At 43.3% G+C, this 23,312-nt stretch overlaps 1 protein-coding gene across 2 annotated transcripts; it reads left to right on the top strand.

Moving 5' to 3' along the window:
- Window positions 1-2,412: 2,412 nt before the first annotated feature.
- On the top strand, window positions 2,413-11,598 carry ZFP37 (ZFP37 zinc finger protein). 2 transcript variants are annotated; one of them, XM_080669036.1, is made up of 4 exons: window positions 2,413-2,578; window positions 5,759-5,885; window positions 6,196-6,330; window positions 8,995-11,598. In XM_080669036.1, the coding sequence occupies exons 1-4, from the start codon at window positions 2,471-2,473 to the stop codon at window positions 10,521-10,523; spliced, it is 1,899 nt and encodes a 632-aa protein (XP_080525162.1). In that variant the 5' UTR covers window positions 2,413-2,470; the 3' UTR covers window positions 10,524-11,598. The 2 variants fall into 2 exon arrangements, with proteins under 2 accessions (XP_080525162.1, XP_080525163.1); XM_080669037.1 differs by lacking the exon at window positions 2,413-2,578 and adding an exon at window positions 5,553-5,677.
- The last annotated feature ends 11,714 nt before the right edge of the window (window positions 11,599-23,312 follow it).

Below are 23,312 nucleotides of genomic sequence, written 5' to 3'. Positions count from 1 at the left end.
GCCTTCTGTTTGAACCAGAAACTTGCTTCCAATTCGGAAAGAAGGCAACGGCATTGTAAGAAACACAGGTGATCCAGGAACCATATCTTTTTTTTTTTTTAAACCAGAGTCACTCCCTGCATTTACCCAGGCTAAAAATTATGATAAAGGAGAGGAAAAGATAGAGCAACACATAGTTCCTTTGCCTCCACTCCTTCCTCACTCATCAGGAAGCTGAAGGGAGAGAGTGCTGGTAGGAGGTGCTAACATCAAGAAGTGAGAAAAAAGTGAGTTTGTTTTGCCCTAACCGGTTCGGCTCAGTGGATAGAGTGTCGGCCTGCGGACTGAAGGGTCCCAGGTTCGATTCCTGTCAAGGGCATGTGCCTTGGTTGCGGGCACATCCCCAGTGGGGAGTGTGCAAGAGGCAGCTGAATCGATGTTTCTAACTCTCTATACCTCTCCTTTCCTCTCTGTAAAAAAATCAATAAAATATATCTTTTTTAAAAAAGTGAGTTTGTTTTGTGCTGCATTTCTGCTGCTCTGCTGGAACAAACTCCATGTGCAGCTAGGAATTACGAAACACAACTTGAGAAACACCACTGTGATTTGCTGTTCAAACAATTTTTGTTATTGTTAGGAAAAGATTTCAGTAATACGTTGGGGTTACTAAGGCAGAAAGTGTCTTGAGATTAGGTGGCCTATGGGAATCTTTTTTAAAAATTATCTTTATTGTTGAAAATATTATAGATGTCCCATTTTTTATCCCACTGACCCCCTCCACCCACTGCTTTTCTCTCCCCAGGCTTTCCCTCACACTATTGTGTGTCAATGGGCCATGCATATATACATATAAGTTCATTGGTTAATCTCTTCCCATTCCCTCCCCTCTTCTTCCCTCTGAAATATCAGTCTGTTGCATGCTTCAATGTCTCTGGATCTTTTTTGTGCATCCGTTTATTTTTTTCATTAGATTCCACATATAAGGGAGATCATGTGATACTTGTCTTTCTCTGACTGGATTGTTCAATTAGCATAATAACACTCTCCAGGTCCCTCCCTGCGGTCTCAAAGGATAAGAGATCTTTCCTTTTTTATAGCATAGTATTCCATTGTGTAAATGCACCACAATTGTTTAATCCATTCATCTGCTGATGGGCACTTGGGCTGTTTCCAGATCTTAGCTATTGCAAATAATGCTGCTATGAACATAGGGGTGCATATATTCTTTCTGATTGGTGTTTCTGGCTTCTTAGGATATATTCATAGAAGTGGGATCACGGGGTCAAATGGCAATTCCATTTTTAATTTTTTGAGGAAACTCCACACTTTTCCATAGTGGTGGTACCAGTCTGCATGATCTCAGTGAAGATGCTCTAAGAATGGTAATCAGACAAAAGATTGAGGAAAGGAAAGTAACTGCCGACTGGCAGGGATAACTGGTCATTTATTCACCCAAGTGGAAGGTGCAAAACAGGTATGATTGTTTCTGGGAAAAGGAACAACCTATTTTCACTTGTCTTCTAAGTCACGGTAATTTCCAGCAGGCGGAGCAAAGGTGTGTGTGCTCTTTCCCTGGATCTAGCCTAGCATGGCAACCTTGTCTGCACATAGTAAAAGCTCAACAAACAATTGTTAAACGATGTTGATACAGGAAATAGTGCATTGAGAAATTACTTCTGCTCCAATTGCTTGATAAATCGAATGAACTATCTCCTTCAAATCCGGGTTCTCAGTGAGGAGTGCTGTGTTCACTTAACCTGCTGCTTCATTTCCTCTCATTGTTCTTATAAATGAAAATGCATCATATATTGCAAATCTATTTCAAATATACGGCTCCTCTCCCTATAAAACAATGGCATCATCCAGCTGGTGTGGCTCAGCGGTTGAGCACTGACCCAGGAACCAAGAGGTCACCAGTTCAATTCCCAGTCAGGGTACATGCCCGGGTGGCAGGGTGGATCCCCAGTGGGGGCATGCAGGAAGCATCCAATCAATGTTTCTCTCTCGCTCTCTCTCTCCTTCCCCACTCTCCAAAATCAATAAAAACATCTTTTAACAAGCAAACAAACAATGGCATCTGCCCGATAGGGCTTTTCTTTCTTTCTTTTTTTTTCCTCCCTTTAATTTCGCTTCTTATCCTAGCTAACCCGAGCCCGCGTCAGGCGTTGCGGTTCCCGGTTTGCCGGCAGCTGGCTGCGCTGAGGGATGGGAAAAGCACCTGCCGATTGTGCATGCTGCTGGTGAAAGCTGCGGGCGCCCGGAGCGCGGAGTCAGGCACAGCGAGGCGCCCTGCAGTGCGTACCTCACCGGGTTTCTGCCCGCTCGCGGGAACCAGCCAGCACTGCGCACCGCGGAGCCCCGCTGTACGGCAGCGCCTCGGCCAAGATGGCGGCGCCCACGGACGATTCCGAGGGCGCCGCCATCGCCACGGCAGTACCCGCAGAGGCCGCGCTTGGGTGGGCCGCCCGGTCGGCCTCCGACTGCGACCCCGATGCGGACAAAGCCGGAGTCCGTGGGCCGGAGGAGGAGTGCGAGGGCCTCCGAAGAGGCAGCGAGTCCACCGGAGATGGCCGTGTCCGAGCCCGGGGGCAGTGCGGGGGTGAGCGTAAGGACGGGGCGCGGGCGGTCTGGGGGTCAGTGTTTGGAGCGGTGCTGTGGTCTGTGAAGATGGGCGATTTGGCCACTGGAATTGAAGCTGGAGGGGGTTCGCGTTTTGAGGGATCTGTGGGGTGGTGGTGTGCGGTCAGTGAAGGGGGTGCGTCTGTGCGGTCAGTGAGTGCGACTGTGTAAGGAATGCGTGTGTTGAGTGACCCGCGGTGACAGACCCGCGGTGACAGACCCGCGGTGACAGATCGGCGGTGACAGATCGGCGGTGACAGACCCGCGGTGACATCCGCGGTGACAGGGCTGGGGGTGTGTGCGGTCAGGGATGCTGCAGTGTGAGGGATGCGCAGGGACAGTGATGAGGGGGTCTATGGGAGCCAGAGATTTTGGTGGCTGTGGTGGTTGGAAACTGGATTGACCCCGTCAGTGTGCCGAGGTGCAGGGAGGTCAGCTAGGAGAGTTTATTGCAATAAAGGGAAGAAATGATGATGGTTTGGAAAAGGGTTGTAACAGTGGAGTGAAAAAGCACATTCAGAACACATCTGGAGATGAGCCTAGAGGACTTACTGATGAATTGGTATGGAACACGAGGCAAGAGAAGAATCAAGATTTACATCTAACAGCAAAGAAAATAAAAGATTCACAATTAGACTTTTGGCCTGAGGAACTAGATAGATGGTGACTCCATTTTCTGAGAAAGGGGTGTGTTGGAGAAGACCAGATTGGGGGGCTATCGCTGGGAGCCAGGTAGATGACAGTGGTTCTGTTTTGGCTACGTCAAAATGCCCATTACATGTCCAAGTAGAGAGGTTGAGTAGTTGTTAGATATATGAATCTAGAGCTTAGGAGAGATCTGAGCTAGGGAATCCGTGTGTGAAGGGCATCAGCATAAAGATGGTATTTAAAGCCATAAAATTGGATGAGATGACCCTAGGGCAGGGGTGGGCAAACTTTTTGACTCGAGGGCCACAATGGGTTCTTAAACTGGACCGGAGGGCAGGAACAAAAGCATGGATGGAGTGTTTGTGTGAACTAATATAAATTCAAAGCAAAGGAGCGGAGGGGAGAGCAAGAGAACCGGATAGAACAGCCGGATTCGGCCCACGGGCCATAGTTTGCCCAAGGCTGCCCTAGGGAGAGAAGGCAGATAGGGAAGAAAAGAGGGCCAAGGACAGAGCGCTGAGTTATTCTGATATTTAGAGGACTGGTAAACAACAACAAGAAAAAAGAAAGAAGGAAAAAGAGAGACAGCCACTGAGCTGAGGTAGGGGGAAAACTGTAAATGTAATGTCAAAGAAGCATAGAGAAGAAAGCTTTTCAAGACAATGGAAGTAAAATCAGTTTTTTTGTCATTTGCTCTAGTGGATCCCAGAAGTATGACTACAGAGAACTTGACTTTGGCAAGATGTAGCTCAATGGTTATTTTGATTGATTATAGATCTTTCAGTGGAGTCAAAAAATTCTGTTGGGATGAGTTGAAAGAATAGGAGGTAATGAAGTATAAAGAGCAAGTATAGATAACACTAGGAGTTTTGCTGGTGAAGGGAGCAAATAAATTGACATTGGATGGGACATGTGATTAAGAGAGGTTTTCTTCAGATGAATGATATTAAGTAGAATGATCCAGTAGAAAGGGACAAATAGGTAGTACAACAGAGAGCAAGGTTAACTGCAGGGGTGAGGTCCTTGAGAAGGCAGTTGAGGATGGGATCCAGAGCATAAGTGGACAAACGGGGCTTAGGTGAGAGAAGGGACAGCTCTTTAATTTTAACAGAAGGGAAGGCAGATTATATGGATTTGGTAACAGGATAGTGGAATTGGTGATAGCAAGGCGAGGTAGTTCACATCCATTTGCATTTATTTTCTCTTTGAAGTATAAGGCAAATTCATCAGCTAAGAGGAGAAAAGGAGTAGATGTTGGAGATTTCAAAGAGAAAGAGAATGTTTGGCATAATCATCTTGGAAAGAGGAATAGGAAACTGACAGTATTGGATGCCCATCTGCGATATGTAACCTCTTCCAGGTTACAGACTCTCGTATTCTCACTGGCAGAAAGAGCAGAGAGAGGAAGCAAGCTATCTTGTGATTCCTATAAGGGCTCCAGTCTCATTCATGAAGATGCCACCCTCATGATCTCATCTAATCCTACTTACCTCCCAAAGGCCCTAACAACTAATAATCTCATAACACCATTATATTGGAGGGTGGGGTTTCAACATATGAATTTGGAGGAGACACAAACATTCAGTCTATAATAGGGACATTTCTTTTTTATAAATATATTTTTATTGATTTCACAGAGGAAGGGAGAGGGAGGGAGAGATAGAAATATCAATGATGAGAGAGAATCATTGATCTGCTGCCTTCTGCACACCTTTACTTGGGATTGAGCCCACAACCAGGGCATATGTCCTGACTCGGAATTCAACTATGACCTCCTGGATCATAGGTCAATGTTCAACCACTGAGCTACAATGGCTAGGCTCTTTTTTTCTTTTTTTAATCCTTACCTGAGGACATGCTGAGAGATAGCAAGATACCAAGAGAGAGACATAGAGACAGAGACAGAGAGAGACATATGAGAGACAGAGGGACAGAGAAGCAAAGACAGAGAGAGACAGAAAAACATCAATGTGAGAGAGAAACAAAATTGGTTACCTTCTACTAGTATATGTTCCCCTACTGGGGATCAAACCAACAAATCAGGTATGTGCCCTGACCAGGAATTGAACTAGCAACCTTTTGGTGCACAGGACGACGCTCAACCAACTGAGGCACTCTGGCCAGGTGGGACATTTCTTTCTTTCTTTTTTTTTTCAAGGAAGTACCTTTTTAAAAAATATATTTTTTATTGATTTCAGAGAGAGGAAGGGAGAGGAGAGATAGAAACCTGCAACCCGGGCATGTGCCCTTGACCGGAATTGAACCTGGGACCCTTCAGTCCACAGGCCGAGGGTCTATCCACCGAGCCAAACTGAGTAGGGCCAGGTGGGACATTTCTTAATATGATTTTTGTTTCTCAAGGAAAGAAATGCAAAATTGGGTAGAGAATAGGTATCCTATATAACATTATGATCAACAGTGAATGGTCAAGGTAAGAACAAGTCATTATTATCTTCCAAATCACTCACTAATGTGGATAACATTATACTGAACAAGAATATTGCTATTATAGGGATCGGTAACTTTCAAAGATGTGACTATGGCATTTACCCAGAAGGAATGGGAGCAACTTGATCCTGCTCAGAGGAGCCTGTACAAGGATGTGATGCTGGAGAACTATGGCAACCTCACCTCAATGGGTAAGTACAATTCCTTCACAATTCAAAATATGTCTATTGTGATACCTTTGCTGGACTTACCAAACTTGGTAAGTTTGACCTAGATTTTTTAATCAAGGAATTTAATCCCTTTTTGGTAGTAGGAAGGATACTTGTGCCCTTGCCTCTAAAATGCAAGGTCTACTCAGATGGGGTATGGACATCTGCACTGTGAAATCTCAGAATCCATGTATTCTTTATCCTTTAAAGGATCTGAAGCTCAAATATTAGGGCTTGATTTCTGGGATGTTTGTTGTTCTTACATTCAATGTCTACCATTTCTCATGAACAGGGTATCAAGCTGCCAAACCAGACATGATCTCTAAGTTGGAAAAAGGAGAAGCGCCATGTTTGGGAAAGGGAAAAAGACCCAGACAAGGTGGTCCGAGTGAAACAGCAAGACCCAAGCAAATAGGAGCCAATAGAAGTAAGTTCCTAAGTTCTTGGTAGTAACCTTGGAATTACTCAAAGAATAATTTTTTCTTAAATTCTTCATAAAGATCTCAGATCCTTCTTTCTTAACCAGGAAGTAGCAATAGAAAAATGTCAGAATCTCCTGGGGGAAGAGGATTTCAAACTACAAGGATTCTTTAACCTTGGAGATTCTAATATTTCTTCTTTCTATAAACCTGTCCATGTGAAAGGTTATCACATGAGGTTCACTGTAGTCATAAGTTAGTGTTACTTATGGGAGTATCAGTCAGCTTAGGCTAAGTTATGTTCCATTAAGGAATGACCCCACAATCTTAATGGCTTACAACAAGAAAGATTTGTTTCTTGCTCTGGCTGTAGCCTATTTCACATTGTCTTGTGGACCTATGTTAAAAGAGAAGTCCCTACTTGGCAAATTCTGGTCTCATGGCAGAGGGAAAGAAGAGTGAGAAACCACATTATGACTCTTAAAATCACCGATTGGAAGTGGTAGATCTCTTTCTGCTCACATGAGCAGATCACCTGCTCTACAGAGTTTAACAGGGCAGGAATGTATAATCCTTCCACTGGGAAGATTCAAATGAGCATGCAATGGGACTGGGAGGTTTAATCCTCCATCAGGGAACAATAATATAGTCTGCCACATCACTCAGGTTGTGGTAGGAAAAAAGGTGAAAATCGGAGCTCTAAACCTTTAGTACCAGCTCCTCCATATGCCTAAGTGACCCTTCCATATAGATGTCTTTTCTCATTCATGCTCTTCATTGCTCAGCTTTCAGAAGAAGCGGTGATGCCTCTTTCTCTGAATCTCATTTCTGCTCACCTTTTTAAAAGCAGTACTTTAAAAAATTATCCTTCCTTTTCCTAATATCCTGTTTTTCTTCCTTCTTCCATTCACACTCATGATATACAGTGATATGAAATTTCTCTCTTTATATATTCAGACATTCTCTGGCATGATGCTCCTAACCCTAATTACTTTCCTTTTCCCTCCTTTCACTGTGAATTTCTTAGGAGAAAGTCTATTATTGGACTAGCTAGAGCCTGGTGTTTACTACTGTCCAATCAATTGTTTTCAACTAGAATTTGGATCGTATTTACAAACATGGCTTCCTATATCTGTCAGTGTGGGTGGTGGTCTCAGAGAAGGGAAGCATGGGTTGAGAAGATATCTCAAAATGTATAGTTGTATAATGTGTGGAGGAAAGAATGTGAGCAATCACTTAGAACTTGGAAATAAGCTTAAAATGTATAATTGGTAGTTAGTAGGGTGACCTGATAGGAACACAGGTATGCTCCATAGCAATCTATTAGGAAACAAGTGTGTGTGTACACTGTACATCCAAGTGACATAAAGTTTGTTTGACAATCTCATTATTATCATATGGTAAAAGCATCAAGGAACTCAGAGAAACTAGGTTTTTGTTGGTGGTGGTAGTGGGTTTTTTTTTTAGTACAGGAATGTCACTATTACATTGATCATAAATAGTAGCTGTGGAATACTCTTCTTGCTTATTTCTTCAGTCACCTACCTGTACTCCTTGGTAGACTTATCTTATTTTCTCTATTTTGGATCTTTAGGGTACTATAACAAAAATGTACTTGATGCCCTAGCTGGTTTGTCTCAGTGGATAGAGCATCAGCCTGTGGACTAAATGGTTCTGGGTTCGATTCCAGTCAAAGGGCACATGCCCAGGTTGCGGGCTCGATCCCCAGTAGAGGCATGCAGAAGGTGGCCAATCAGTGATTCTTTCTCATCATTTGTATTTCTATCTCTCTCTCCCTCTCCCTTCCTCTCTGAAACCAATAAAAATATATTTTTTAAAATGTACTTGAGCTAGTCTAAGTATATAGAGGAATTTATTATAAGGACATGGGTAGATCTCTTGTAACCTGAAGGCAGATATTTCAGCTAGGCCTTACCAGGGACTAGAACAGCCGTGGGCAAAGTACGGCCCGTGGGCTAGATCCGGCCCGTTTGGCTGTTCTATCCGGCCCGCAGAGCCGAAAGAGCGGAGGGTTCTCTTGCTCTCCCCTCCGCTCCTTTACTTTGAATGTATTTTGTTTACACAAGGAAAATGCAGACTTACTGTATTTGTCTTACATCATTTTAAAATTTAATAACCCAGTGGAGACTAACTAGAGTCTAAATTTTTAGAAGGAAGAACCCTATTGGACATCTTGGCTTGAGCCAGATGTGTCTCTAACTATGACCATGGATAATTGGATTAATATAGTACAGGCTACAGTAGTCAGTTACTATAGGTGGATTGGCAGTTATTAAAGCTTAGCAGCTTGGGCTGAGGAGAGAGTTCAAAAAGTGTCAACTACAATCACAAGCTCTTTTAACTACATCTATTTCCTATTCACTGCTCCTTTTATATATTTCATCTTCTATCTCATGTTACAAGGTCATATTTATAAATAGTCACCACTTTTTCTGATCACTATTGTCAATTTTCTTTTACTGTTTTTACTACAGCACTTTCCCCTTCAAGTCCAAGAGGATAGGGTCATTTGTGCTTGATATTTCATTTACTTTGTGACACTAGACTGGAATAAAGATTCAATCCCACAACAGGGCATTTCTTTATAAATTGTAATCTAAAATAGGAGAGTGCAAAGATTCTCAAGAATGTCTCACTGAATTTCATTTTAGAAGAAGTCCAGCAAGATGATGACCAGCTAGAGAGTCACCAGGAATCTCAAAAAAAACTCCTTAAAGAAGTCTCATTCAAGAAAAAATCTCTGACTAAGAAGAAAGGCCATGAATGTAGCTCATTGGGGGGGAAAAATGTGAGTACAACCCAAGTTTCTTTAAAAAAAAAGATTCTTAAATTCAATTCACAGGGAAAGAGTTTGAGACAGAATGTAGACTCTTCAAAAAAGAAACCTGATGTGGCTAAAGAGCACAGAAAATTATCTAGCAATAGCTTATCTGAAACAAAGAAAGACAAAAATCAAACTGGTAAGAAACAGAAATTACCCAACGATAGCTCATCTAATAGGTGTGACAAAACTCAAACTGACAAGAAACATGAGAAATTAGTTCATCATGGATCATCCCATACTAAATGGAACAAAATTAAAACTGGAGAGAAACGTGAAAAATCATCCAGCCATAGCTCATCTCCTCCTAAGTGTGACACAACTCAAGCTAAAGTGAAACCGTATGAATGTAATCAGTGTGGGAAAGTTCTCAGCCATAAACAAGGACTCCTAGACCATCAAAGAATTCATACTGGGGAAAAACCATATGAATGTAATGAATGTGGGATAGCCTTTAGCCAAAAGTCACACCTTGTTGTACATCAGAGAACTCACACGGGAGAAAAACCATATGAATGTAATCAGTGTGGCAAAGCCCATGGTCATAAACATGCCCTCACTGACCATCTAAGAGTTCATACTGGGGAAAAGCCTTACAAATGTACTGAATGTGGGAAAACCTTTAGACACAGCTCAAATCTTATTCAACATGTGAGATCTCATACAGGCGAAAAGCCCTATGAATGTAAGGAATGTGGAAAATCCTTTAGGTATAACTCATCTCTTACTGAACATATAAGAACTCATACAGGTGAAATACCATATGAATGTAATGAATGTGGAAGAGCCTTTAAATATAGCTCATCTCTTACTAAACACATGAGAATTCATACAGGTGAGAAACCCTTTGAATGTAATGAATGTGGGAAAGCTTTCAACAAGAAGTCACACCTAAGTATACATCAAAGAACTCATACTAAGGAGAAACCCTATAAATGTGATGAATGTGGAAAAGCCTTTGGACATAGTTCATCTCTTACTTACCACATGAGAACACATACGGGTGAAAGTCCCTTTGAATGTAAACAATGTGGGAAGGCCTTCAAACAAATTGAAGGCCTTACTCAACATCAGAGAGTTCATACTGGGGAGAAACCCTATGAATGTAATGAATGTGGGAAAGCCTTTAGTCAAAAGGCACACCTCATTGTACACCAGAGAACTCATACTGGGGAGAAGCCCTATGAATGTAATGAATGTGGGAAGGCCTTCAATGCAAAGTCACAACTTGTTATACATCAGAGATCCCACACTGGAGAGAAACCCTATGAATGTAATGAATGTGGGAAAGCCTTCAAACAAAACGCATCCCTTACCAAACATGTGAAAACTCATTCAGAAGAGAAATCTCATGAGTAAAATCTCATGTGGGAAGTCTTTTAACTGAACTGAAGGTTTTATTTAACCTTAGAAGTATTCTGAATTTAAAGGATGTTAGAAAGCTTTTAACAAGAAGTCACACCTCATTATACATGAGAGAATTTGAAAATGAATCTTTACATAGAAGCAATCGAGAATTTAAACTTGATACTAAACCTTTTATACAAAATATTGTTTTAAAAACAATTATTGTAAATGACCTATATGTTCAGATTAAAATATAAAGTTTTTAGAATCGTTAATATGTTGAATAAGCAGAACACTAGAGAAACAAATTACATATGCTGAAAATTTCTGAATTGCTTGAGTGTTATGTACTTAAATACTACATATAAAAGTTTAATTTGCATATCTGTTTATTGCCAAGTATAAATGTTTGTGGCCATTGGTATGAGACTCGTCTTTGATATTATCACCCAGCTCTTAATGTCTTTGTTACCCTCTGCATCAGCAGAAAACTTTATAAAAAAGGTTGTAATTATTTATTTTAAAAATGTCAACACCAAATTAAGAGAAAATGAAAGAAAGCTGCTGAGAATACACAGGTGTTGGTAGAAAATAATGTTCAAGATATATTGTTAAGTGAAAATAGCAGGTTATTGAACTGTGCATTTAATATGTTCCCACTTGTGTACAAAAGGGTGTGTGTGCCTGTCTCTGTATATATCTATATACACATTTATATGTGAATAGACTTGGTTTGAAAAATACAGATAAAACTTAATATTGGTTGCCACTGGGCACAAGAGTACAGGAATGGAGGAGTCTGGGCTGAGAAGGAGATCTCCTTTTTATTGCATACTGTTTAAACTTTTCATCATGTATATGTACCATTCCCACAATTAAAATCCTTTTAATATGTATAAATCAACATGAATTAAAAATTTCACTGAGCCCACTCCATTATGATATTTGACAAAATAAAAGTTTCTGTGGCTATTTGTGAATGATGATGAGTCTAAGAATATGGTATTAAACTTGATATTGAATTCACAAAGACTTTTCCTATTAAACATGTTCTTTCATTAAAATAATAAATTACAACTATAATTCAGCACTGTGTTTTTTCTGCTTACCATTTTTAAAAGACTAAAGATGAATTGTGATTGCAGGTGAATGAATGAAAGTGATTGTCTGAACAATCACTCCATTTTATCTCATTCAAAGCACTTAAATACAAACATCTCTATCTGGGATACCAAATATATTGCAACAAATGGCACAACTCCCTGTTCTTTCCCCAGAGCAGACATTGCCATGGGATCACTGTACTCTTTCTGAGTGAATCTAGACTTAGCCTCAGAATCATTCTTAAGCATGCATTCCAGAAGGTACTACAAATCATATGAGTTCACATAGGAAACCTATTTTCAGTTGTATACCTAGAATTTTTTTTACTCATGAGTCATAAAAATAATACACCTGTACTGTTTTAAAATTTACTTGTTACACTAAAAACAGTGGCATGAAAACAAAAAAGGTTTTGTAATATAAAGTAATGATATTTGGCATGTATGCCATCTTTTACATTTTTCACAGCACATTCAATACCTTATCTCGTGTTCCTTAGAATAAACATATGAGTCAGTAAGCAAGACTTAATCTAGTCATGGTCAATACTATTCAATATATTCTAGTATTTCACATAGAGACTAGTCTAGCATAATGATGGTCTCTCAATAAATATGTGATTAAGTACCATATTTGCAAATATTTCCCATTCAAGTACCTGCCTTCCTGACCTCATTTCAGAGAATTAAAGGGTATAAATATTGAGAGTAGAATTTGCATGTAGGTATGCATGTGTTGAAAGATCAACTCCTATATTATGCCTATATTACAAAGTAAGTTATTTACTCTCAGGGGAAGAAAATGTAATGTAAAAGCCAAGTCCATTAGTAATTTATTACCAGTGGAAGTCTAGCAGTATGCATAGGATATTCATCACTATCCAGAGCTGTAGAAAATTTGCACTTTTTACAAGGATAAAACAGTTGCAAGTCATGGTTAGATTAAGTTTCCCACACTTCTTGGAGAACTCATAATAGTGTCACACCTGAAACAAGAATATAGGTATGCCTGAACAGTAGAAATGAATACTGGAAGCCATCCTGTGCAGTAAAAAATAAATTAAAATTTAGCATCAATGAATGAGGAAATGATGTCTAAAAATGATTAGAAGTGAACAATGAAAGAAAATTGACATACTGCGGTAACTCTAAATCTGATGTTATGCACAACTGGAGACAATATGAAAATGAATGAGCATGTCTGTGTTTCGATGAAAATTTACCAAAACTGACAGCAGCCTGTAGAGTGTGGACCCCTGAATTACGTTACACATGTAAAAGAACTATTAAGTTAGGGTTTCATAAAACAAATGAGACTCCCCTACTCTTTCTTAAGGAATTTCCTCCCTCCCCAAACAGAAGTGTGTGGACATTCTCAATAGAGGGAACCGCCTTAATTGAACAAACCTGTGGATCAGTCTGCTCTAAGGTATGCGAGTTCCTAACAACAACAAAAATTATGTTTGTCCAACAACTCACAGTGGTGTTTCCCATGTATTCTCAGACAATCCCAAGTCTTCTAGCATCAATTGTAGGACCTAACAAAGCATGCTATAAATATCTTGATAAGAAGAATTCCAACATGGTACCCACTATCTCTGCCACTTAGTGACACTGGACGTCGTGTTCTACAAATTACATCTATTGTTGCCATTGACAGGTAAGTAATGTTTGATACAAACAGTAGCTACAAAGCAGAAGGTTGAGAACTAAAGAGTGCCTGACCTCAGTGTTCCTTCTCCTAACCTTTGGCACGTACATCACCTATAAAAAGGAATTCCTTTGCAAGGAGAAGCATCAGTGTTTTGGCAGTGGGGTAGGGATAGAGATTTGCATAGCAGCATGGAGGAAATATTCAAGGTGTGGATTGGAGTGGTAGTAGTGGGGAGTTTACACATGCATAAGCCTTCTGTTGATGTGTATGTGAATTTACACAGGGTACCTTACACCTATGTCAATGAATGTCAACTTGACACAATATCAAAACATAAAGACAAGAATTGTTAAGATAGAAAGGTCACCAGGCAAATAAGTCAAGAGGCTAGCAAGTCACTGGCAAGTGTGCCGCCTCCCAGTGGCAAAGGTTTAGAATATTCAGGAAATTTATTGTGACTTAGAAGAAGCTAATTAATTGACTGAGAATCAAAGATGTGTTCCATAATAGAACATCCCCCGAATCACCCAGCGTGCTGAGTGGAGGTAAAGGCTGGATTCTGGGTGCGTGTCTATGCGTTCACCTTAAAGACATCCGTTCTCAGGTCAAACTAAAACAGATACAGTTGTCTACGAGGAACAGGCTGTGATGAAAATAAAAAATGAACACACACACACACACACACACACACCCCTATGTTTCTTTAAATGGGTTTTATTTTTCATATAAAACAGGAAAATGTCGGATGGGGAAAAGGTCCCAGTCAATGGCAGTCACAGTAACCCGAGCCCACAGAAGAAAGGTTTTCCTCTGCAGTCTCCCGGCAGGCTGTCTGCGGGAAACCGGGCCCCTGGGCCCCTGAGCTGGGACCCCTAGGGCAGAGGGCCAGCCCAGGCCTAAGGGTGTTTCCTGGGGATTCCAGTCGCGCTGTGGGAGAAGCTGGTCCCCGGGACCCTTGCACCCCGAGTTGGGAGCAGGGAGTCCGATTGGCTCTGGGCAGAGGCGCTGGGCGAGGACACTGGGGGGCGCGGGACCGCTAAGGCTGCGGAGCGCGGGGCGTGCAGGGCGGCTGTGTGGGGAGCCCAGGCTGCGCGGCCAGCAGGGTGTCGAGCGCCCAGAGCGCCCAGTGCAGGTTCGCCCCCGTGTGCGCCAGCTGCCAGCTGAGCCAGGCGCGCTGCCCGGCCTCGGGCTCCCGGGCCTCGGGCTGCTGGCTTTGGGAGGCCACCGGCAGGAAGGCGCCCCCCGGAGCCCGCAGCTCGTCCAGGGCCACCTGCAGCGCCCCCACTTGGTTGAAGAGTCTGGGCATCAGGACATCCAGAGGCGCGCGGGCTTCTGCAGATGGGCGGCGGCGGTGGCGGCGGCGGCGCTTTGGGGAGGCGGGCCCGCCCTCTGGGGCTTCCTGGCAGCATCCTTGACCAGTGGTCCTCGCTGGGCTTCTGGGCCGGGTCCTCCTGCCATTGAGTGGCGGGGGAGGGTGGGCCAAACCTGCGTGGGAAACAAAACAGAGGGGCTCCAGTGTGGGCGGCCTGGCCCAAGTCCCCAGGACCCCTCCCCCACTCTCCACTAAGCCCGACCTCTGGCCCCTTCCAGGGTCCGGTGGGAACCGCTGCCAAGTCCTGGGCCTCCGCCTCTCAGCCCTCGGGGGCTTTGGGAGCATCGCACCGGGTCAGTGTGTGTCCCTCCCTCCCCCGGGTGCCCACACCCCCACCTCTGGGAAGGCACAGCCCAGAAACCCACCTCGTCTGTCCAGATGTCCTGCTCTGGTGGCGTCAGACTTGTCCTTTCTCCTCCCTGGGGTGGGGGATGGCCGTCCCCTCACCTTCCCTTCTGGGTGTCCCTTTTCTTTGTGGCGACTGCTTAGGGGGCCATCAGGGCTTCCCCACCCATGGGGCCTGGAGCTCCGGGGCCCCTGGCTCTGCCTGGTGGTGGCTGTGGGTGGAGAGGAGAGGAATGAACTCCCTCTGGAAGTCTGGGGAGAGTGGGGTGGTGCAGGTTCCGAGTTGGACCCGGGTTCATAAAAGCCCCCTACCTCAGCTGCCTGGCATGGCTGCTCCAGGAAACCCTCCCTCAGCTCCAGAGCCCTCAGAGGGCAGAGCCCATAACCTAAAGGAACCCGGCCTGCTCCTTGGCCTTCACCTTGGCTTTCTCTCACTTACCGTGTATGAAGGTGAAACCTTCTGGGGCTTGCTGCTTGGCCCACCCCCATAATCTACAGAGAGAGAGAGAGAGAGAGAGAGAGAGAGAGAGAGAGAGAGATTGAAGAAGTTAGAAGCCTACCTCCTTTGCTGTGGGAGGCTTTTCCCATCCCTGTGATCTTCTGTGTCCGCCTCTCAGAAGGATGCCAATTGTCTCCTTTTTCTCCAAGGGACAGGTTTTCCTGGGAGGAAATGCTCTCATATTCCCTGGGGGCGCCACCTGAGTGCTCCTGGCCAGGCCTCCTGCTACTACTCACCCCTTCCATTTGGTCCAGGTCTCCCGTCTCAGCAAGGGGTCTGAACGCCTGAGGAGCTGGCAAGGCAATAAGCAGGTGGCAGGGGGCTGGCTTTTTATAGGTTTCCCAGAGTGCCTTGCTGGTAGGGTGGGGCTGGCGGGGAACCACACCCTGGGATTAGACACCTTTTGTGTCTCCAGCCCCTCTGTGTTCCCTGCAACTCTAGCGGCTAATTTCGAAATTTCAGAGCATTTCCCTCCCTGGAAAAACGTATAAACAGTTACATAACCACTACCAAACATAACCAAGGAAACAAAAGGGAGAGAAGGAAGCAAAAATACACTCATGAAAAATGATAAAGAGACTGGGCCTCAGAAGCAGGGTTGGCTACATAATTTATGTGGCCCAATGAGAAATGAAAATGTGGGAATCCTCATTCAAAAATCAGAAAAAAAAGTGAAAGGAACAACATTATAAGGTTTTCCCCCCTCTTCTGTGGACTGCTTGTTGTTTTTTCTTTCTATTTAATGCCATTCTAATTAAAGAGAATTTTAAATTATTAGCATAAATATTACGTTTCATCTTTGAAATGCAATGCCAGCTTGAAGCAATGTAACAGCATTAACCTAGATGTAAAATCACCAAAAGTAAACAAGTTGTGTTTTGTAATCCCTAGCGGCACAAGGAGTTTGTTCCAGCAGAGCAGCAGAAATGCAGCTCAAAACAAACTCACTTTTTTCTCACTTCTTGATATTAGCACCTCCTACCAGCACTCTCTCCCTTCAGCTTCCTGATGAGTGAGGAAGGAGTGGAGGCAAAGGAACTATGTGTTGCTCTATCTTTTCCTCTCCTTCTTTGTCATAATTTTCAGCCTGGGTAAATGCAGGGAGTGACTCTGGTTTAAAAAAAAAAAAAAAAAGATATGGTTCCTGGATCACCTGTGTTTCTTACAATGCCGTTGCCTTCTTTCAGAATTGGAAGCAAGTTTCTGGTTCAAACAGAAGTCAAGGCCTCTTAGGGCTGTCAGCTTCCCCACTTACTCAGTTATAGATATAACACCCTAGCTTTTTTGAGTACCACTGAATTCCTACACATGTGGGACATTGAGAATGTTATGTGCAAATGGATGGCAAGGGATGGCAGACATAGATTTTGCATGTATATCCACTGCTCATAGTTCCATCTGACTTCACTTACAAAAAACCAAGTGTAAAAATAAAATCAAGAATTTCAAGTCACAGCCCTAGCTGGTTTGGCTCAGTGGATAGAGTTGGCCTGGGGACTAAAGGGTCCCGGGTTCAATTCCAGTCAAGGGCACAAGCCTGGGTTGTGGGGACCATTGCCAGTGGTGGGTGTGCAGGAGGCAGCTGACCGATGATTCTCTCTCATTGTTGACGTTGCTATCTCCCTCTCCCTTTCTCTCTGAAATCAATAAAAATGTTTCAAAAGAATTTTAAGCAACAGCAAAGCATTGAACCAAGCACGGCCCATTTGAGTACTGGGCTGTGCGACTGCACGGGCTGTGATCCCAGGAAACCAGCCTTGTTCAGACGCACGGGCACAGCCCTATGTACTAATTAGCCTGTCAGATCACAGGCTGAGCCCTGCTGCTTAGCCATCAGGCTCCTCAGGCCTGGGTGCCTTGTGCTTCATGGTGAGCAGAGGGAGTCAGCCACCAGCCTGACGTTCTTTGTTCTTCACGAAGTGGGTGCGTGGAGGGAGCCCTGGACGGCCCAGGGGGCTACTGCATTCCACGTTTTCACTGTTGGTGCTGCTCCGGGTGTCCACATCCATCACTGGAAACACCGAAACAGCCAGTGTCTTACAACATTCCTCTGTCCATTACTTTGCCACGTACTCATTAGCTCCTATTAATGTACATTCAGGACTCGGCAGGGAACAAGCAGGCACAATCTCTCCAGTCCTTGGGGGAGTGTATAGTCTATTTAGGAAGCAGACAACAAACAAGCAAATAAACAAACACACTGTAGGGTGACTTTAGGGAGAACAAGCCTTGCAAAGACTGAGGAGAAACATGACTTTGGGAGACAAACTAGCAATTGCAAAGATCATGAGATGAAAACCAGCTCGACGTGCTCAGGGAACATCACAAAGGCTCAAGGGAGCAGGCTAGGGCCTGAGATCGGGCCTGGAGAGCCAGCATCGCAAGCAGGTCAGATGAGATCTAGGAGGGATGGCAAGCCGGTGGAGATCTGGAGCAGTGGAGTGGTCTCATTTCCATTTTTATAAGTTTGCATTGGAAGCTGCATAGAAAATAGGTTGCACCTGTGAATGGAAGTCAACAAGATGAAGATTAGAGCCAATAGCCCTGCCTACATTTCCCAAATCTGCAAAACAACAGGTTTTCCAGTTTTTAAAGGGGACCAGAATGTGTACCAGTTCTGTACACTGCTGCGACTCTTGAGCTAATAGTTGAAAATTATATTTATGTGTATGTATGTGACAAAAATAAACAACCATTTGGTACTCCTGACCACAGAAACCTCAGTGCACAGAGAGAGAAAAGCAGAAAGATGCTGCTCCAGCCGGCTTGGCCCCCTCTGGCAGTATGGCTGTGAGATGCAGCGCGGCCCTCTGGCTGGCCACCAGGGGGCGAAACGGAGCCTCGCTGCAATGCTGTCTTCTGGTTCTCTCTGCCAGGACACATCTGTTTTCCTGCCTCTTTGTCAGCCTCAGGAACCAGCTTCAACTGCACCCCAACTGCTGATGGTAAATGAAGCTATGAATTCTTCCCCTTCTCCTGTGGGTGAGCTGGAATAGATACAAGCAAGGACAAGTACAGACATCTTGGGGAGGCTGCTGCCCCTGTTACCACATAGGAATTGCTCTCTCTAAGGCCACAGGTTATCTTCTGGATATTAAATCAAATGTGTATTTTTTGTTGTTCTCATTTTACTTGGCATTTCATCAGCATTTGATTTATGCTCTCTCTCTGTTTTGCTACATACAAAATTAAGACTTGATTGAATAAAGAACACTCTCTAAAACATGATTAGACTACACTACATGCATTTTAAGCTGATCATGAATCATTTAATATGGAATGTCACATGAGTTGGTATTTCTCATTATACAAAATTGTTTATATAGCTGTTTTATAGCACAAAATGTTTGGGGTGGTGAACACACAATACAATATGAATTGATGCATTATAGAATTGTACACTGGAAACCTATATAATTTTATTAACCCCAATAAATTCAATAAAAAAGGAAAATATAACACAAAGTATATGACACTAAATTTGTAAATAAGGTATTTTAAGAAACGTGTAGATTTTCAAATCATAAGATTTAAATCTTTGGCACATGCCCCCTATAGAGTTGCACACGAGTTATATTTTTAACTCTTTGAGAATTACATTTTGACATTAGTATGAACCAATAGGTGATTGACTGCTGTGGAAGCAAAGCTCTAAGTGCTCTGGGGACCTGCAAAGGATGAGAAGGGTGAGTGCCTGGCGAATCAAGGATGGGAATTGCTGAGCTGGGCCTTGGAGGAAGGTTAACTTTAACAGGCAGAGAAAGAAGGCTCTCTGGGACGGAATGCAGCAGGAGCAAAAGAAGAAAGAAATTAGGGTTTTGTAGGGACTATGATCACAGGAGAGGCACCCGGTTTGGTCTTTTTCTTCATGTCCTTTTGAGGAGACTCCCTATTTCTGGATATGAGAATGGGATGCCAGCTGTAGAGTTGTGTTGCTTACGTTCCCCCTTCAAGCAGAGGCTCACGGGCCAGCTGTGAGGAGTGTGTCTAGCAGACAGCCCCCACTGTTAACTCTTTCAGATTTCTCTCAACTCTTCAGCTCAGGTACTAATCTTCTTGGGGTGGGCCGAGCAGGACTGTGTGACAAGGTCCTAACCATTTCTGCCCCACACAGGACTCTGCTAACATGCTCCAGAGCTCCCAGTGGGGCTGACAGAGACTTTGTCAGATCTACACCTTGGCCACTCCCTTCCCTAATCCTGCTTCCTCCTTTCCCCTTTCATAAGGGTTACTCCTCAATAAATCCTTTACACTCCTAAATGTGTCTCAGCGCCTGCTTTCCCCAAGACCCAGCTGACACAGATAAGATGTGTTTGTTGTTAGTTTTAAGTAACCTTTCATAGGTGAAGGAAGTGGATGTTTTAGAACTGGCTTTGAGCCAGTACCAGCAGGATGCAGAAGCATCCTGCGTGCTGGGGACCACGCCATACTTCTACTCTGGCACGTGAACCAAATGAGCTTTTGCTTCTTGCTATTCTCCTTGGCACTGGCTGTGCCTTGGTGTTATATAACATGGCTTGAGTGCTGCCCCTGGCTTTCTCAATTAGTGATATGTTGATTGAATCCAGAGTGTGATTGAAAACAAGGTCACAAAATCCATTTCCAGCCAGCCAGTTAGTTTCAATCAAGTTGCCTGGTTATAAAAGGGTCATATATCTGGTCATACATGGACTCCATAAGCCCCTTACCCGCACACTGAGTCATGACTTAGGACGGCCAGCTCTCAGCCACCCGGCAGACTGCCACCCTTCCTGCGGGCCACTTATAAAACGCCTTATACTTGGTGTTGGGTGAGGAAATCTTAATGTGGTCGGTGACCAGGTCCTTAACTCAAATCCATCAATAGAAGAGAATAATTTTTGCTTTTTGTTTTTGGAAGCATTTCCTAATTTCTTATTAGAAGAGCAATACCCACCTACTCATTCATCCATCCATTCACCTGCCAAATATTTATTCACCAAGAGATGGTTGTTACTTGCCCTTCTCTTGATCAGACTCTGGCAGCTACACCCATGATGCCATGCTTTTGAAAGTCTACATGCAACTTTTTAGTATCAACTACCAGGCAGACACCTCTGAGGTTCATTACTTATTCCTGATCCATCAGCCCTTCGTGTCAGAAATATCAAGCCTCGCCCTGGCCGGTGTTTCTCAGTGGTTGGTGCATTGGGTTCGATTCCTGGTCAAGGACACATACCTGGATTGCAGGTTTGATCCTCAGCGCTGGTTGGGGTGGGTGTGGGAGACAACCAATCGATCTGTCTCTCTCACATTGATGTCTCTCTCTCTCTCTCTCTCTCTCTCTCTGTTTTCCCCTCCCTCCTTCCCATCCACTCTGAAAACTCAATGGAAAAATATCCTTAGGTAAGGATTTAAAAGAGAGAGAGAAACATCAAAGCCTCGACCTATGTCGTAGAGTCAGTAGGAGTAGGGGCTCTTGAATTAGACAGTGTTGGGTTCAAATATGGGTTTTTCCACTTACTAGTTTTGTGATCTTGGTATGTTTACTTAACCTCTATGGGTCTTAGTTCATACCTCTGTAAAACAGGATACTAGCATCTATCATATAGAGCTATTGTGAGGATTATATGAAATAATATTTGTAAAGCACTCTAGCTAATATTCATTGAGTTCTTACTCTGTTTCTGAAGTCAAAATATTATTTTTAAATATCCGGCCCCTGGACAGATGACATTTGTACTGCTGCAAAATAAATCCCCAGAATAACTATTTGCCTTGGTGAGTGGATTATGGTACGATCTCATGCTTGAACAAAGATAACTTTGAATACAACCTGTTTTCTTTGATTACCAGATTGTTTCTAAGTTCATTCAAGTCTAAGGGCCTTAATTATAAAAGTAGCTGATGCAAATTGATTGTAACATAACAGTTTGGATTCACTTACCATTATTGAAATGTGGAAATACGATTTAATGTTAGCTCTCTGTTCTTAAAATATTGGTAGATATTTTGGGCCCAGGAAGCTCATCCATGGAGTTGTTGACAATTCTTAACAGCAGTGAGGACCACATTCATTCGGTACCATAAAAGAGAAGGTCCAGAGGCTACCTCTCCAGGGTGGTCTCAAAAGACAGGATGGGTACTTGGTCCACCTGCTGCTATGGTGCTGGTTGAGACTGGCTCCTCAGAAGTGCTGCTTGTCCCCCGGCAGACAGGAAGGAGCTGGTTTCCTTGGGTTCCATAGGCTGGCAGAACAACCCAACTCCCACTCATTTTTCCACAAACCTTTACTTCCAAGAGACCTCCTTGCCCCCTTACCCTCTCCACTGGACCAGGAGAGGACCAGAGCCCACTAAGGCGTGTGCACCTTAGGTAAGGCGCCACCCATATGGAGGGAAAAATTCTTCCGGTTTCATACCTGGAATTACGTGTTCAGGCTTTAATTTTTAAAACTTTCTATCTCAAAATTAGATTGTTTTCAAATCATCCTCACACTGACCAGGAGTTTCTGGAGGGCACAGCCTCTATCTTATTTATCTCTTTAACCCTCAAAGTGCCCAATACAGACCTAGTGTAGAGTAGGCATTTGGTAATGCTCATTGAATAAGCTGAATCACTATTTTTCAAAAGTCCTGTAGTAGCATCATCTCTTAAAGCAACTTGCTGCACCACACACAAAGTTACTCTACAGTCAAAGGTTGTATCTGTGTACCTTGCATTAGACAAAAAACGTGTTCCCTGTTGATGGGTGGCCAAGTGAACTTTTGTAAATTGAATCCTCATCCTATGTACTTACACTATCATCTGGGAGATGCTAACATCAAGAGTTACTCTCTTTTCTTTTCTTTCCCCACCTCTACCTTTTACCGTCCTCCCTAATATAAAAATCAATAATTCTCTTAACTGTGATATTTATTGGTCATCTATAAGTTGTTAGAGTAATTTTAGACTGTTATTCCACACTCCTACCACACATATTTAAATACAATGCAGGAGTATTGTTTAATTTCTATTGTAAGAACCCTATTGTAAAGCAAAGAATCATTTTGGAATGATTTAACATTACTTCAGCTTTGTTTTTGTGTGTGTTTTCTTTCACCAAGTCCCTAGCTGGATGGCTCACAGCTCTTGGGTATTTGTTCAGCCATGACCTTACTGTCTCAGTGTTTGCCAGGTGGCACTGGCAAAGCTTACTGACCCCCTCACACCCAAAACTGGGGATATTTGAAATGGAAGTGAATAATCAGGGTGGGGAATAGTCAACTCAGATTTGAATAGATAAGATCTTCCGTAACATAGGCTTCTGATCATAGAGTTCAGTCCTATCCTCTCTCTCTACTCCTGTGATCCAATAATATTAATAAGCAGGTCACTTCCCAAAAGTAATATTCCCACTTATAAAATAATTTTCTATAAAGTTGCATCTAATAACAAGAACACCTGGAGCTTCTATTATAGGACTTAGTGTACAATCATTCCAAAGGTGATATTTTGTACCAGGTGCTACAGTAGGTACAAAGGTAAAAAAAAAAAGATGGCAGCACCACAAGCAGATATGGCGCTTGCAATATGGCGCTCTAATGTGGGTGCAGAGTTAGGAGGCCAGAGGGATGGGATACAGATGATGAGGCAGCAACAGTAGCTGATTCTCTCCTGAGCATTGTAGCCCAGTTCATCTTGCAAACCGGTTGCTCTTGGAGAGAATGAATTAGACAAAATGAAGTGCACAGCCTTTGTCAAGCTCAGTTCCTCTATGTCAGGGGCAGGACAGCCAACAGCCCACACATGGGGCCTAAAGTTAGATAGACCTCAAAATACCAGTGACTGGATATTGGTTGAGCATGAACTAGGAATGATTACACAAGGG

The sequence above is a fragment of the Plecotus auritus genome (assembly GCF_963455305.1).
Source record: "Plecotus auritus genome assembly, chromosome: 5".
Lineage (NCBI taxonomy): Eukaryota > Metazoa > Chordata > Mammalia > Chiroptera > Vespertilionidae > Plecotus > Plecotus auritus.
Note: the sequence above shows the minus strand (reverse complement) of the source record. Positions and strands in the feature narration are given on the sequence as shown.